The following is a 16,058-nucleotide window of genomic DNA, read 5'->3' as shown; positions in this document are numbered from 1 at the left end:
AGTGGGAAACTCTAGTGGCTGGGCATGTAGGGAAATGGTAGGATCCATTATGGACAAGCTAGGGAAGTTTGTTTTAAATGGGAGTGGCATTTATGTTTGAAATACATTAAAATCACTAGTGAAAATATTTTAAAGATTCTAATATTAATATGTTTAATGAGTAAATGGATGTTTTAAAATTATGAATACCAAGCACTGAGCCTTTTCATTCAACCTGTTTCAAAACTCATGGTCCCTTTACTGGCAGAGAGATCTTCCTTTTCATTTTCACCAAGTCATCCCCCTGCTTTAACACATGAATGCTCTTTTATTTGTTCTGTTGTGTTTTAACCCTTATGAGTCTAAGTCTGAGAACCTCTACCTGGCTTTCAAAACTTTCTTGACTAACATATTTCTCATATTTTTCTAATACCTTGTCTCAACTCCTGGCAAATCAGGCTCTCCGTGATCCTCTCATGAAGCCAAAATGCTTCAGATTTCCATAACTGAAATTTATAATTCCATGTCTGCCTGAATGCTTTGCCCATCTCCCTGCCTTTGTAAGTCCTTTTCATCATTCCTTGAATTCCAGTGCAAGGTCAGCCACCTCTTCAGTGAATCCTTTTGGGTGGCACCTCTTTCCTCTCCTTTACTCTCCAGTAAACACTAGTAGTGTAGACATTAGCTCTTAAGAGTGGATTGTCTTTTAATAATGTTCCATAAATGTTACTCTCTTCTCCTCATTATAAATAGCTAAAGAGCAAGGGTCACGATTTAAATTTCTGCTTCCCCCAGGAAAGTCCCAGAATAATTTATATTACAAAAAGTGGGACCTCAGTCAATACTGTAGGCTGGCTGGAGGCCAGTTAAACCAGACAGCAGATGGCACTTCTCCACTTTACAGATTACAAAATTGACATTTAGTCCATTCAAGGATCCCAAGCCATCAGCTTCAAGCCTTACATGAGTGTTTCTCAATTTTCAGGAGTGTTCTCTTCTATAGATGAGTTATTACAAAGTTTAATAAAACATTTCTTTCTAGAAAAACATAAGGAAACCACTGAAAAGTGTTCCACATCTTTTTAAGGATTTCAGTGTATAGGTAATCTTTAATCTGTAGTGTTAGTTTTTAGAGCCACCAATTACATAATTGAGCATCTGTATTTTAATAGTTGGCAATATATTCACATTCTGTTTACACAATAAGGTATGTTATCTCCTTTGGAATAAAATAGGAAAAAGAGAACGCAAAGCTCAGCATTCGAGATTCCCTTGTGCAATTTGTAGTACATAATAAGGGATCTTTCATGAAGCAGGTGTTCAGTTCATATTGCTAAATAAATATGAGTGTAAAAGAAATGACATCAGGCTCTGGGGAAAAAAGAACAGACTTATGTGTGAAGAGCATAAAAAAGATTCTTGATGGAATAGCAGATTTTCACCCTCACACATACTCACAGCTGATAACTTCCATGTTAAAATTTATATTGGTAGAAATGGTAGAATTTGTGTGTAAGTTTTTACTAGTACCTATCCAACCTGAGTTAGAGCTCTACAAAGCTCTACAGAGCTCTACAAAGTTAATTACTCAACTTCTGACAACATTGCAGGGGAGTGCAGTGCTTTGGCAGGACTGCAGTGAAGAAAGTAGGAAATTAATTAAGAGAGGACACTGAACTAGAAAACGTACTTAAATTTTTGGTAGTTATTATCACTCTGTATTTCCTAGCAAAGAAGTTAATGTATGAGTATATTAATAGTAGCTAACCCTCATGCAGTACTCACTATGTGCCAGATATTGTTCCATGTGATTTATAGTCATTTAAAATTCATAATAACTTGTTGAAATATGTTCTATTATCATCTTCATTTTACAGATCAGGAGATTAAGCAATAGAGAGTCCTGTAACTTGCTTGAAGTCACACGAAGTGGAAGAACCAGGATTAGAATCCAAGCAGTCTGGCTCCAGCATCCCTGTTACTAGCCATCTAGCTATGTCATGACTTAGAGTTTACGACCAAAATGTGTGACCAGCTGCATCAAGAATAACAAATATAATAATCGTCAAACTATGTGACATCAAGCATTGTAATTTTTACGTTAGGAACTGTATGACAACAAACATTTAAGAAGATGTGGTTATTTTGACCTTGACTTAGTTCTTTTTTGAGAAAACTGTGTGAGCTGTACAGGTCTGAACTGAGTGAGAAAACAAAGGAAATCAGATGCAAGCCCTTCATGGAATCAAGAATTGCTTTTTGTGAAAAGAATTCAAATATACTGCAGAACATAAATCAGGTTGAAACGTAGGGTAGACTGTATTTATGATAAGCTGTTTTGTGTTCGTCTTCCCTTGTTTCACAGTCTACCCTGGAGACTATTCCAGATGTGCCAGCTCATTCCAATGGCTCAGCAGACCCTGGACAGTCGGTGCAGAACGCAGTGAGTGGTGAGTGACACAAACTCCTACTGTACTCAGGCTGTGTCTTTTTGCTTTTGTGCTGGCACTCAATTCAGTGAGAAGTGAATTTCTGAAAGCAAAATGTGTGTTTTCTCCCCTTTTTGATTTTCACCCGGGCCTCTCCTCCCATCACTTCCAAACAGCCCATCTGTCATACCAGACGAAACTAATTGAACAAGATTGGAAGCAGAATCTTTTCCACCTTTATTCCCACTGCATCATTTAGAAACTACTCACTTAGGCAGTGTCTTTGATTTGGGGCCTCTCTCACAGGTAATCTGGATCTGCTTAACAGTATCAAGCAGACCAGGAAGTAGACCACTTCCAAGAACCTCGAATTATGCTCAAGTAAATGCAGCAGCAGAGCAGCTTGTGATATACAGAGTAACAGGGTTAGCTTTTAAATGGGCCTCTTCCACTTGAGCATTGGATACTCTGCATGGGCTCAGTATGGAATCTCAAATCCTCCTTGTTAGAAATAGGTCCCTTTAGGCCACACTTTTATGATTCCTCAAAATTTTCCCTAAATAATGCACCGTCTTCTCAGATACAGCAGAACCCCATACTTGCAGCATTAGCTTCAAAACTCAAATAAGTTGGGGTGATGAAAATGTTCTAAAATTGACCGATGGTTGTACAACTCTGCAAATATCCTAAAAACCGTTGACTGTACACTTCAAATAAGTGAATTCTAGGCATGTGGATTACATTTTAATAAAGCTGTTTCCAAAAAAAAAGAAAAATCGAAGAGAATGGATTTGCTGTAAATTATTCCACATCATTCTACTTGCTGCCATATTGTTATTCAGTTCAACTCATACCACTAAAAGATAAAAGTCTACCTGAAGTAGTCTGGTGATTTGGAGTATCGGCCTGTATAATCAACACTGTCCAAAGAATCTGTCCATAGGTCCTTAAGAAGTTAGCGTTTTATTTAATAATTAATCTTACTCTGATTTGCATGCAAGCCTCTATGATGAGTGAAAATCTTAACTGTGCCTTCATTATTTTCTAAGTTCTTACTGTATCCATTTATTGTGTTTTAATTCAGTATAACTGTTTAGAATTTTAAATTTGTTGATTTACAAATTTCTCTGTTAAACTTTTAATTGAGATTAACTAGGTCTTCTATCATTTCTATCTTTTGTTCCTTTTGTTCTATTTGGTTTTCATTTAGTCACTGTCTATAGAAGAGGGTAAAAGAGATGAGCTCTTTTTTTTGTAATCAAATAATACTTTTCATGACATATGAACAGTTTTGCCAGGCAATGAAACAAGATGGCAAGCCAAACTCTTAGTCAAAAATCAGATTTAGGTTTACTCAAATGATTTCACTTGTTTTTGGTAAGGAATCTATTGTCTTAGTTTCAGACTTGAGAGAAACATGGATATGGGACACTACTTGTCACCCATTTAGCTTTGTAATGTGCATCATACAAGGTCAGGTAACGATACAGAATCACAAGAATTAGGATTAATTCACCTGAACAAATCTAGTAGTGAAGGGCAAACTGAATTTGAACAAATCTTAAGAGGTACAGTTCCACAGTTTGGCAAAAAACCCAAGAGGAATGAAAGTAGGCAGGAATTTTCTGTGGGGCCTCCACCCTTTCTCCCTCTGCTTTAAGCTTTTGCTTCCCCAAGAGCAGCAACGTTGGGTCTGGATGGACTTAATTTTAATATCATGAGAATATATAGAAATATTTCATTTTGGTCTTTCTAATAATCTAATAATCTTCAGTGCTTTTCATGAGACATAAACATCTAAAATTAAAAACATCAGATTAAATAGAAAGTTTGTTTGGATGACAACTATAGAAGTTTGTTCATGTGGAAATCTGATGACACTACATCAGTTGCTTAACTGAAATCATTCTGGGTGAGTCTAATTCTTTTCCTGGGATGTAAACATTCTAACGTGCTTATGGATTAACTTGTAAATATTTTGTGCTTATTTTACAGTAAATGGTATTGATTGATTAAATGGCATATTAAATATTCCACATCCTCTGTTCTTTAGATGATGAATATCTGGAAAAGGACATTCCACTACAAGCTGAAGAGCTGTCCTTTGAAGTATCTTATTCAGAAATGGTTACAGAGGCTCCAAAAAGAAATAAATTTAAGAAGTCAGATTTTAAGAAAGAAGACTATGTTTTACCTGTAAGTAAAAACCTTTCATGATTATTCCACTAGCTTCCTGTGACTTCTCTGTGGGACAAACTAGGATTTTTAAAAAAATTTCTTTGTGTGTGCACAAGGGCATGGGGAGAGGCCAGGCATCAGTGTTGCATCACACCAGGGACATTATTTGTTGTGTAGTACACAGCCTGCCTGGCTGTATTTGGCAGCCCTGGGTTGAGGAAGAGTTGCTAGGGTATATGCTTGAGTACTGCTTTACAGATGAAATAGGATTTCCAGTTGGCTTGTGTGCTTTCATGCACTTTATATCCTTACTTTACTTACAGGTTGATGCCGATTCCACCTGTAACTGTATACCTCCTTGTGCATTAGAAGCCACGTGTCATGATGGGGCACTGCAGAAAGTCACAGTCATTAACAATAAGAAGTGAGAGCTTATAGGGCAGACACTAAAAACTCATCAAAAATAAATTCAAGAATCCGTACTATTATTATGGGATGGGAAAGTAGAGCTACATACTTCATTAGCCTGAAAGCCTCATTATATATATCCAGGATAATTATATTCTGAAAGCCCAATACAGGAAATATGCTACGCTGATCTATTTGCTACTCAGTCAGTGCATTTGTGAAGAGTTCAAGATGTGGAGTCCTGAATATTCTGTGCTGATCAGGGCTGGAGGCATGATGAGCAGGGCTCAGGCAGTTTCAGGGCTAGAGGAATGAGTCATCTAGAATCAGGCAGAGGCTTTGCCCCAGGTGGCCTGGACCATTCCTGTGATGGAGGGGAAGAGGACAGGGCGAGAATTGTAAGACTCACCAGGGGCCTTCTATGGGCCAGACACTGCAGTAGGTATTCTAGTTCTCATCATCCTAGTGATTGCTCCCATTTTACAGTTGAGGAAACTGAGGCCCAAATAACCTAAGTAACATATCCAAATCTTCACAGCTAATAGGAGGCAGAAACAGGATTTAAACCTACACGTGTCCATCTTCAAAACCCCTCCTGGGGCCTCCCTGGTGGCGCAGTGGTTGAGAGTCCGCCTGCCGATGCAGGGGATGCGGGTTCGTGCCCCGATCTGGGAGGATCCCATATGCCGCGGAGCGGCTGGGCCCGTGAGCCATGGCCGCTGAGCCTGCGCGTCCGGAGCCTGTGCTCCGCAACGGGAGAGGCCACAACAGTGAGAGGCCCGCGTACGGAAAAAAAAAAAAAAAAAAAAAAAAAAAAACCCCTCCTGGACCCTATGCAGCCTCTATGTCGGAGGGCACAGTGGCATTCTGGGACAAAAGAGGGAACCCAGCTCTGGGACTCTGGTTGCAGGGGGAGTCCCTCTGAATCTTTGGAGAGAATTGTCCAAGAGAGGATGCTGACCCCCAGTCTCCTCATCATGTCTGTCTCCTCCTGAGTTTGGGCTCACCTGGGGTGCAGGGCAGCCTCCCATGAAGAGCTCTGCATAGGGTGTAGCACGTAGTGTCCATAATTGCTCAGTCATGACTGCAGTTCCTGTTGTGTTGCTGTTGTTGTTATGTGTTATTGGCATGTGGGGCCTGGTCTCAGAAAGAAGGTAAACTAGGGCTTCCCTGGTGGCGCAGTGGTTGAGAGTCCGCCTGCCGATGCAGGGGACGCGGGTTCGTGCCCCGGTCCGGGAGGATCCCACATGCCGCGGAGCGGCTAGGCCCGTGAGCCATGGCCGCTGAGCCTGTGCGTCCGGAGCCTGTGCTCCGCAACGGGAGAGGCCACAACAGTGAGAGGCCCGCGTACCGCAAAAAAAAAAGAAAGAAGGTAAAATAACCAAGTGTTTAATAGCACAAGGTATGCCTCAGACCACACCCTATGTTTTGTTGTTTAGCTTTTAAATACTTGGAATTTCAAAGAACAGCTGTTGAATGAATGAGTAAATGAATGAATGAATGAATTGGTAGATGCTTTAAAAATCCCAAGGAAGAAAAAAAAAAAAAAAAAAAAACCCAAGGAAGCTCTAGTTTAGGGAACTCCTATGGGGAATGTATACTTACAAGTTTGTAATTTAAATAACTATTTTATATTTCTACTTTAGCCATTTTTTTTCAATACCAGGTTTTCTGAGAGCAAAGTATTTGTTATATATTTTATATATATACTTAAATATAAAATTTATATTTTATTTACGTAATTATATATTAACTTATATAATACTTATATTTTATTATTATTAGTTATATGTAATATTTCTGTTATTTATTACAAGAACAATCTCTTGTTTTTTAAAGGTCTTACTTCTTATAGTCTTCACATTATTTCTGGACTGTTGAAGGGTTTTTTATTGTTCTTTTAGTGTATTTTGTTTCCTAGTGTGGAAATGGAGAATATAACAATATAATTGGCTTCAAAATGATAGTAGAATTATTTGGCACTTTCTATGCATTTTTCTTTTTTAAGAATATTTTGAATTACCTAAATTTGATTTTTAAGGTAGAATAACGATTGTCCCAGCAAGCAGGTGCAATCAGTTTCGGTTGAGAAATTACCTACCTTCTTTACATCACAGTTGTGGTGATGATGTTATGGTATACTTCAGATCACTGTTGTGTTTCAATTTAGTGTAGTAGTGATCTGCAGATGTTCTAAAAATCATATTCATAATCTTTCTGTGATGCAGCATGCTCCTCAGAGATTTTTTTTATGAATAGCATGTCTTGCTGTACAGATTTAGAATGTCCAGGTGGCATTTGAATGAAGGTATAATAATTTTCCTTTGCCATAAAAAATAAATATCCTCAATATGTATTTTAGAAATTTATTGTTCAGAAAACCAGATTTGGCCTAACTGAAGCAGGAGATCTGTCTGCTGAAGACATGAAGAAAATCCGCCATCTCTCTCTGATTGAATTGACGGCCTTTTTTGATGCCTTTCGTATTCAACTGAAAAGGAACAAAACAGAGAAAGTAAAAGGACGAGGTATTAAGACTTATTCTGAAAACAAAACAAAACAAAAAGACTTATTCTGGCTTTAACACTTTGATACATGGGAATAAGACGGTGCTTTTCTGATTCTTTTTTCTTTCTTGGCTATTTTACAATGAAGACAGTGGGATTTTTGGAGTTCCTCTTACAGTCCTGCTGGAAAATGACCGAAGGAAAGATGCTGGAGTGAAAGTTCCCCTTGTGTTACAAAAAGTGAGTTCAGTGTAAATAAAGGGGCAGTTAATAGAGCCCTGTGCTTGCAGTGTGCTATTTGTAAACCCACTAATGAATTTTCCTTTAGATTTAAAGACACTAAAGCCCTATTAGGACTTGGGCCTTGGTGATTTCCAGGTTTCCTCCATACGTCCACATGACATCCACAAACACTTGGGCATGTCTGCCTTGCTGAGAACTTCTGGAGCCTGTTTCACTGTCTGATCATAAAGCATCAGGTGACGAGTGCAGATGCTCTGTCACATGGCTTCCTTCAGTTATATTTCTTTGAATATTTAAAACATGTTATTTGTGTGTATGTATGTGTTTGTGTGTGTGTGTGTGTATTTGATTATTCTCTCCTGTATAAGAGATGACTTAATTATTAGCAGTCCATTTACTAATCATACAAGTATTTGCTGAGATATATCGCAGGTTGGATGTTTTTAAATGTGTATGTATAATTGTTTAAATGAATTTTCCAGACAAAGCTAAATAAAGTCTAAAAATCAGCTTATTCTGGTGGTGTTTGGGGTATGACTGAGAAGGTACGATCCATTTAGACAAAGAAGAATTTTGGTTTGGGAGGTTTTGAAACTGATATTACCTGAACTATCGTATGTGGTTGTCTCTGTGACTATCACTGGTTAATGGCTCATTTGCTTTTGTGTCACATTTTTTTATAGCCAGCAATTTACACTGGTTTAATTATGCATTTATTCAACAGTGACATCCGGTGGCACAAGTAAAATTCCAAGCCCTAAACACATCTTGTTGAATTTTCAATTCAGCTTTTAAATGATATGTGAAAATACTGAGTGAGGAAACATACTTACTTTATTCACAGTAACCATTCTATGTCTCTTCACTATCTTCCTTAATTTTGCTACCAATACCTCAAATTGAGCTGCTCCTCAAATCAGGTGATTGATTGGCTGCCAATAGGAGCAGGGAGGATGGCAACCAGGGGGCCAGAGGATGCTGGCGACACCCAGTGTGCGCGTCTCTAGGGCACCTCCCCTGCACCTGGCCGTCTGTATCTTGTCATGTCTGAACAGCACCGAGCAGCCCCAGGAGGTCGGTGTTATCATCTCCCTTCTACTGCTGAGGCAACGGAGGCATCGTAGGGTGAGATAACTTGCCCAAGAACACACAAGAGGTAGATGCAAAAAGGAGCACAGTATGTATATCCAAGGCCAAGTCCATGGTGACTCTAAGATTTCCTTTCGTTCCTTGAATTAGAACCAGAATAATGCCCTTTGTCCTCTAGTGAAAGGATAGAGTCTGAAGAAAATGCATAAAAATCTAAGACTGAGAAGATTCAACACAAGAATTTATATTGTTAAGTAGGTGCAAAATCCTAGCACATGGAAGGTGCACAATACATGCCAGTTAAACTAAATCTGGGTTTACCGCGTGTTAGCACCTCAACAGGTGCTAAAGCTCTAGTTACTGCTCCTCATCTGAGGCACTGCTCTTCTACTCCTGTGGGAGAGGCTTTTCTTACGAGCACGTTTCTTCCTCCTAAATATCTACTTCTCTTCATACCTGCAGGAACTACCTCAGCTCCAGGCACCATCATTTCTTGAAGGGAAAATAGCAGAGACTCTGGATCCTGCCCTTGCTGTGTGAACGTGGGCAGATCCTTTCTCCTTTCCATGCCTCAGTCTCCTCAGCAGTAGGATGGGGATTCCACTAGTACCCGCCTCATAGGATTATTGTGAGGGTTAAGTAAGTTAATGTAGTAAAGTGCCGAGAATGTTACCTGACACACAGTAAGTGCACAATCAATGTTAGTGTTTATTATTATTTAATCATAAACCATCATCATTACCATGAGAGCTCATGAGACCTATAAGCCTTTACAGTATGTAATCCCTTGGTCAGACTTTGAGAATCCCTATAGCTTCTTAGCCAGAATAGTGCAACTAATGATAGTAAATTTAGGATCTTTTCTTATTGGTCAATCTGCAGAAAGAGATACAGTAATCAGATCTTAATAGTTAAGTGGCAGTGTAGTTTCTTGGTTAAGAGCACAAGCTTGAGAGAATTGGTGCCATTACTTTTGAGGTTGACCCTGGGGAAAGTGGAAAACAGCTCTAAGTCTCCATTTCCTCATTTGCAAATTGGAGGCTAATGTTGACCTCCTGGGAGAGTGTGAACATTTAACTAGGCATTCGAGTACCAGGCATGTATATATGCTTGGTAATGTATCGATTGTTTTCATCATCGTTATTACTTCAAATGTTTGTTATCATATGGAGGTATTTATTTTTGTAATGTATCATTGCTTTCCAGTTCTTTCAGAAAGTTGAAGAATCGGGTCTGGAATCTGAAGGGATTTTTCGACTTTCAGGATGTACTGCCAAAGTCAAGGTACCAAATATTTTCTCTCTTCCTCGTTAGAGATCTCAGCTAGCTAGACCCAAGTTCACACGGGCATCAGGTGTGTCTAGTTGTTTGTTGTTGTTTTTTTGATACTACCACTTGGCCCTATAGATCATGTGTTCCATGATCCTGAGTTGTGCATTCCTACAACAACAATAAAAAGCCAACAACAATGAAAGAACACATCAATTCACTATCAAAAACTGCTGCTTGTCTTTAATTTGGTAAAGTTGAAATGTCCCATCATTGTTTTTTGTGTTAAACACTTTAGCTTTTTTGTGTTCCTCTCAGTCATGGAATTCACTAAGCCAGTATTAGATGATCCCTGATTTCCATTGTCAATTGCTTCAAACTTAGAAACATTCTTTGGCTTTCCTTTTAATGGAAGTCCTTATAAGAATTTGTAGGAATGGCTGTAGCCACTAGAACACTCACTCAGCAGTTCTAAAACCCAACTCCATTTAAGGTAATGTTAGTTGCTACATATAAAACCACTCATGCAATGTGAATTCCTTTACTTTCCTACTTCTGTATGGTGGGAAACTCTTCAAGTACAGCAAAAAAAAAAAAAAAAAAAAAAGAATTTTTAGAAAAGAAAAGCTTTTCTCATATATTTCCAGTAAGATATCCCACTTTGTGTGCCGGTGTGCATCCACAGAGTCCCTCCCTGCCCTGTACACTCCCTGGTGGGTGGACATGGAAACATGAGCAGTTCCCAATAATGAATCCTTGCGAAAAAAAATCTCGGGGAGAGGGAAAAGTGAACTTGGTTGTGTTTGAACTACTAAAAGGAATTGTGTAGGGGCAGGAAAGCATCTCTTCACTAATTCACTTGGGCACATGTTTTGGGAAATTCTGGTTGTATCAGAAGTCTCAGAGTTTTTATATAGACGTATGATGAGATATTTTTCAAAGGGGAAATTGAGAATAAATAGGCTGTGTCTATTGGAAGCTCCAGAAAGCAGGTGTTGGGACAGAGTTAGGAGTAGAAGACGGTTATCGGGGGACCGTGCTTCTCAAGGATCAAGGGGGAGGACGTGGGCTTGGGCGGGCTGAGCCTCAGACCGGGTGCAGGTGGGACTCTCTCCCTGTGCCCTGTCAGCCCCACACTGCACTGTCACTGCTGGGACTGCCTGCAGGGAAGGGCCTGAGGCCAATCAGAAGGTGCCAGCAGCTGGGGAGTCAGCTACCTGCATTTTTTTGCCGATGAACAGCCAGTTCTTTTTTGAAGGGAGACCTGAGCTGTGCTCTGCACTGTGCCGGTGACAGAGGGAACAGCACATCTGGGGGAGCTGTGACTTCCCTGGGCGTAGACATTACTAAATACTGGCACAAGTTCATTTGAAAGGCAGGAAAATTCCTAGTGGATCCTTAAAGTTTGTCCTCTCTAAATGGGATCTACTTTTTGTTTCAGGTTCTCACAGGTATGGTTTTTATATATACTTCTAAATAAATGTATCCTAAATCTGAGGACAAAAGCTGTTACTAGTTTTGGTTAAGTCTTTGTGGTTATATCTGTAGAGTCAGAGAACCAAAATGAAGTCAGGAAAATGAATTTCCTAAACAGAATTAGACTCCATCCCTCTAGACCTCCCTGTATAATAGGGAAGTTGTATTTGCACATATTCTTACTGACCCTTACTGTGTGTGTGTGTGTGTGTGTGTGTATGTGTGTGTGTAGGGGGAACATAATGGATATGACTTAAAATTCTATTTTTGAAATTAATCAAAAGGAGACAACATTACATGACATTTCTTGTATGTATGAATTTTAACATCATAGCACAAGCTGCTTTTCTTTAGCTAATCTTTGACTGAAAAATACTTACCAAAGGCCAATAATTCATTTAATGTGTTCTATTAGGCACATGCATTCCTGAGCCACATTTAGGTAAAAGTCCCTTTTGGCCCTTAATAGGTTTTATGTAGTTTTAGCCTATTTATTCCATCTCTTATTAGTCCGAAAAATGTAATCCAGATGTTTTCGTGGTTTGAGCTCCAAGAAAGCCAATGTGAAAGAACTCTGGGCCAGCGAACAGAAACAGGGGGATATTGCAGTTAGAAAGGCATTGTAACTTGATATAGTAAGGGGCCTTTATTTCTCTTCTTTGTTCAAACTTTAAACTTTAAAAAAATTTTTCATTTGTTAGACTGTTTTTTCTACGAATGTGCTTGGGGAAAGAAAGTTAAAAAAAAAACATTGTAATTATCCTCAAATTGTGCCAAGTGGATGACACTAACACTAAGGTATCATTATGAAGAAGCCAGCCTGGGTTGTGCTTTCAAGTCCCAGTTAGACTCACAGGGGAGCAGCCCTGGGGGACGCTGCTGGTCTTAGCCGCACGGGGCACATAACTGCCCAGCCCATTCCTGGATGTGAGGCCTCAGATCATTTGGAACCAATTTAATGCTTTGGTGTTTCCAGTGATTTTCTTTTCCAAAAATGACAGAAATTTGAGCCAAACACCGGGGAATATGTTTCATGGAAGAAGGCAGACTGGTTTGACATGCACGGTTTTCTTTTTTGACTCGTTTCAGTTATTCGGAGGCTGCTCTAAATGTTTTCTAGTGATGTTACCTGGTCTGCTGGTTTCCCTTCCTGAACTGGTTTTTGAAGCTGAAAGCAGGTTATTTGCATTTTTATAAAAGTACCTCAGAATTGGAAGCAGGTTAGATATTTGCTCAGAGGAGATTGAAGGACATGGCTCCTGACCCTTGCCTGGCATTCTTATTAACAGTGGAAAGAAAGCATGACTTTTTTTTAACGTGTACACGTCTCTGGCGAGGAAAGCTCAGCCCCGGGTTCATGTGGCTTCATGTTTGGGACCACCGTGGACGTGTCAGCTCTGGTCCTACTTCCACTGTGCTCGGGTCCCAACTTCTCCGTGTGTCTCACGCTGGCCGTCTAGACAAGATGAGGTGCTGTTATAACCCGAATATCCACACCACATACACATGGGTTTCCCATAGTAATAACACTAGAGGTTGTAGCAGACCCAGACGAGGGGAGGGTAAGTGCAGCCAGCATTTCCTGAGCGCTCTCTGTATGCAGGCCCTGCCCCCTGAGCTCTACATTGTAGTGTCCAATTTAATCTCTGTGAGGTTGTTCTAATATCCATCTTTTAAAAAAACAATGATTGCTCTTGACTTTATTTTATTTATTTATTTTAAAAAATTTTGGCTGCACCACACGACCTGTGGGATCTTGGTTCCCCGACCAGGAATCGAACCCGCGCCCCCTGCATTGGAAGCTCGGAGTCTTAACCACTGGATCGCTGGGGAAATCCCTAATATCCCTCTTATGGAGCGAGAAACCTCACAGGCCTACAACTAGGCAGTTGTGGAATTGGGATAAACACCTAAAGTATGTGGTTATAGAGCCTGCCCTTGACCCTGGTGCCATGTTGCCTCTTAGGTGGCAGGGACGTAGTGACAGGTGAGAATCACCTTCGTGTTTCAGGTAGCTTCCTGTGGCACAGGTCTGTGGGCAGTGGATTTGAATTATTCTGCTCTTGCCAATACTTCCTGCCCACTTGCAAAACAGTTTCCCCTTTGCCTTATGGCAGTAGTACCAGGCAGTGGATGGAAAACATTTACTCCTCCCCCTCTATTTCCTGTTAAGAACACCTCCATCTGCCCATTACTCCAGCTAGCAATCTGAGAGTCATCCTGGACTGTTATTTCTCCCTCTGAGTCTCATGTTCAATCCACTACTGCTTCTTGAGAATTTTCCCTCCTAGGCGTTTCTTAAATGCCACCTCTTCTTTCTATCCTACAACTGCTTATCCAGGTTAAGTCCTCGATGATCCATCACCAGAAATGGTGCCCTAGCCCGATAACTGCTTTCTGCATCTCTGGCCTGCTTCCCAGCCAGTGCCGAGCTCCGAGCTCCCCCAAATCACTTTTCCGCCTGCCTGTCAGGAAAGATAAATCTCACCTTGTCGTTCTCTAGCTTCTCTTACATGTTCAAGGCTGGAAGACTTAAGCGTCTCATGAGAATAAAGCAAAGGCCTTAAGGATTTTCAGAGTTTTTCCTTTTTTTTTTTGAAGAATCCTTTTTGAAGCAGTTATTGTCAGTTGGGAAACTGACTATAACTGCCTGGTATTACTGGTAAACTCTAATTCAAGGGAGCAGTAGAATGGGGGGCACAGGTCATCAAATGAATTAATAATGTAAAATGTATAACCCAAGTAAAACTTAAGGACGATTAGTGATTGTTTTAAAAAGTATTTACAGGGCCTCCCTGGTGGCGCAGTGGTTAAGAGTCCGCCTGCCGATGCAGGGGATACGGGTTCGTGCCCCGGTCTGGGAGGATCCCATATGCCGCGGAGCGGCTGGGCCCGTGAGCCATGGCCGCTGAGCCTGTGCGTCCGGAGCCTGTGCTCCGCAACGGGAGAGGCCACAGCAGTGAGAGGCCTGCGTACAGCAAAAAAAAAAAAAAAGTATTTACACAGTGTTCCCAACCTTACGAAGGATTGGGCAAACATGCAGACATGTGGAAGACATGTGTACGTCTTGGCATAAAACTTTGCTGTAACTGCTCCAGGAAGATATCATTGGTGTGCGTGTTGCAGTGAGGTCAGAGTTCCTTTGTTGGGATATTTCTCATTCTGTATGTGAACTAGCCAAGAGGCATACATTCTTGATCTAATTTAGAAACAGAAGACAGGGTGGCAGAAGGAAGGGATCATTGAAAAAAAGGGGGAAGTGGAGGCTTTGTCAAAATCTAGCAGTGCATTTATGATGTGGGCATAGGCAGTATTCTGCCAAAACCATATAAATGAAACTATGATCTGAGTAAAGAACTTTTGTATTTGTAAAGATGGCAAATTATTTTAAGATTAACATGATTCTAAAAGGATTTTAGAAAACTTAAAAAGAATATATTCAGAAATAGCCATTTCAGTTCTTTAATCATGTTGAAAAAAGATAAGCTTAGTAGATATTGGCTTTTCAATCTAATTACAAAAATAGTTTATGTAATGACAGTTTTTAAAGGGGGAGGATTAGGTGGTAAAACTCACTGTTTTCCTTGATTTTCAGCAATACCGTGAAGAACTGGATGCCAAGTTTAATGCTGATAAGTTTAAATGGGAGAAAATGTGCCACAGAGAAGCTGCAGTAATGTTGAAAGCATTTTTCAGAGAACTACCCACCTCTCTCTTCCCTGTGGAATATATACCTGCTTTCATCACTCTAATGGAAAGTAGGTGGAAGAAGTTAAGTGTGAATGGACTAAGATACAAGGTCAATAAAGTGGCACAGAGCAGAAGAAAGATGCATAATCAGATGTGACCATAAATGTATAGATTTGCTATTTCCTGGTACTGCTTGATGAACTATTGAGTTTGATGGTAAACTGTTATCTCTTCACATGTTTATATTTCTGAGTCTGGTTGATATGATTTAGAGGGTTTTATAATCATTAAAAGGCAGAGAGGGTTACAGAAAGACCTGGCTCTTGAGATTTGAATTCCTGCTCAACCATCTGTTAACTATGCAGTCAACCTTTCTGAGCTTCACTGCTGCACCTGTAAATTACAGATAATAATTACTTGTCAGGGTTGTCGTGGGTATTGAATGAAGACATCTAGGATAGTGCCTGGTGTATAATAGTCCTTCAAAAAATATAACATCTCTCCCTTCTTTAAATCCGAGGTCCTGGGTCTGATGATGTAGCATGCAGTAAGAAGGTGTTTTGTTTCTGAAAATTACAGTATCACATAGTGTTTCTGAAACTTAAAAAGTCACATAGATGAGGCCTTAACTGAGGTACTTGGATAAAAAGTATAGAAACTGGACAGTGTGTGTTGTATTTGGCAGTCAGAAAGTAATTTCATCCTAAAGGTTGAATATTGAAGAAGGTGTGATGAGAGAAATTTAGAAAAGTAGGATGAGGCTACATAGTGTGGGCTTTAACTACCAACC

The 16,058-nt window shown here is 40.0% G+C and overlaps 1 protein-coding gene across 1 annotated transcript in view; it reads left to right on the top strand.

The window, feature by feature from the left end:
- The window catches only part of ARHGAP28 (Rho GTPase activating protein 28), a 154,407-nt gene that overhangs the window by 115,206 nt on the left and 23,143 nt on the right, over positions 1 to 16,058 (top strand). The window contains exons 7-12 of the mRNA XM_082641422.1: positions 2,345 to 2,429; positions 4,462 to 4,604; positions 7,357 to 7,522; positions 7,650 to 7,741; positions 10,040 to 10,117; positions 15,174 to 15,336. Coding sequence (XP_082497548.1) covers positions 2,345 to 2,429; positions 4,462 to 4,604; positions 7,357 to 7,522; positions 7,650 to 7,741; positions 10,040 to 10,117; positions 15,174 to 15,336 — 727 coding nt within the window. The remainder of the gene's footprint in view (positions 1 to 2,344; positions 2,430 to 4,461; positions 4,605 to 7,356; positions 7,523 to 7,649; positions 7,742 to 10,039; positions 10,118 to 15,173; positions 15,337 to 16,058) is intronic.

This window comes from Mesoplodon mirus (assembly GCF_964341445.2).
Source record: "Mesoplodon mirus genome assembly, chromosome: 13".
NCBI classification, from domain to species: domain Eukaryota; kingdom Metazoa; phylum Chordata; class Mammalia; order Artiodactyla; family Ziphiidae; genus Mesoplodon; species Mesoplodon mirus.
Note: the sequence above shows the minus strand (reverse complement) of the source record. Positions and strands in the feature narration are given on the sequence as shown.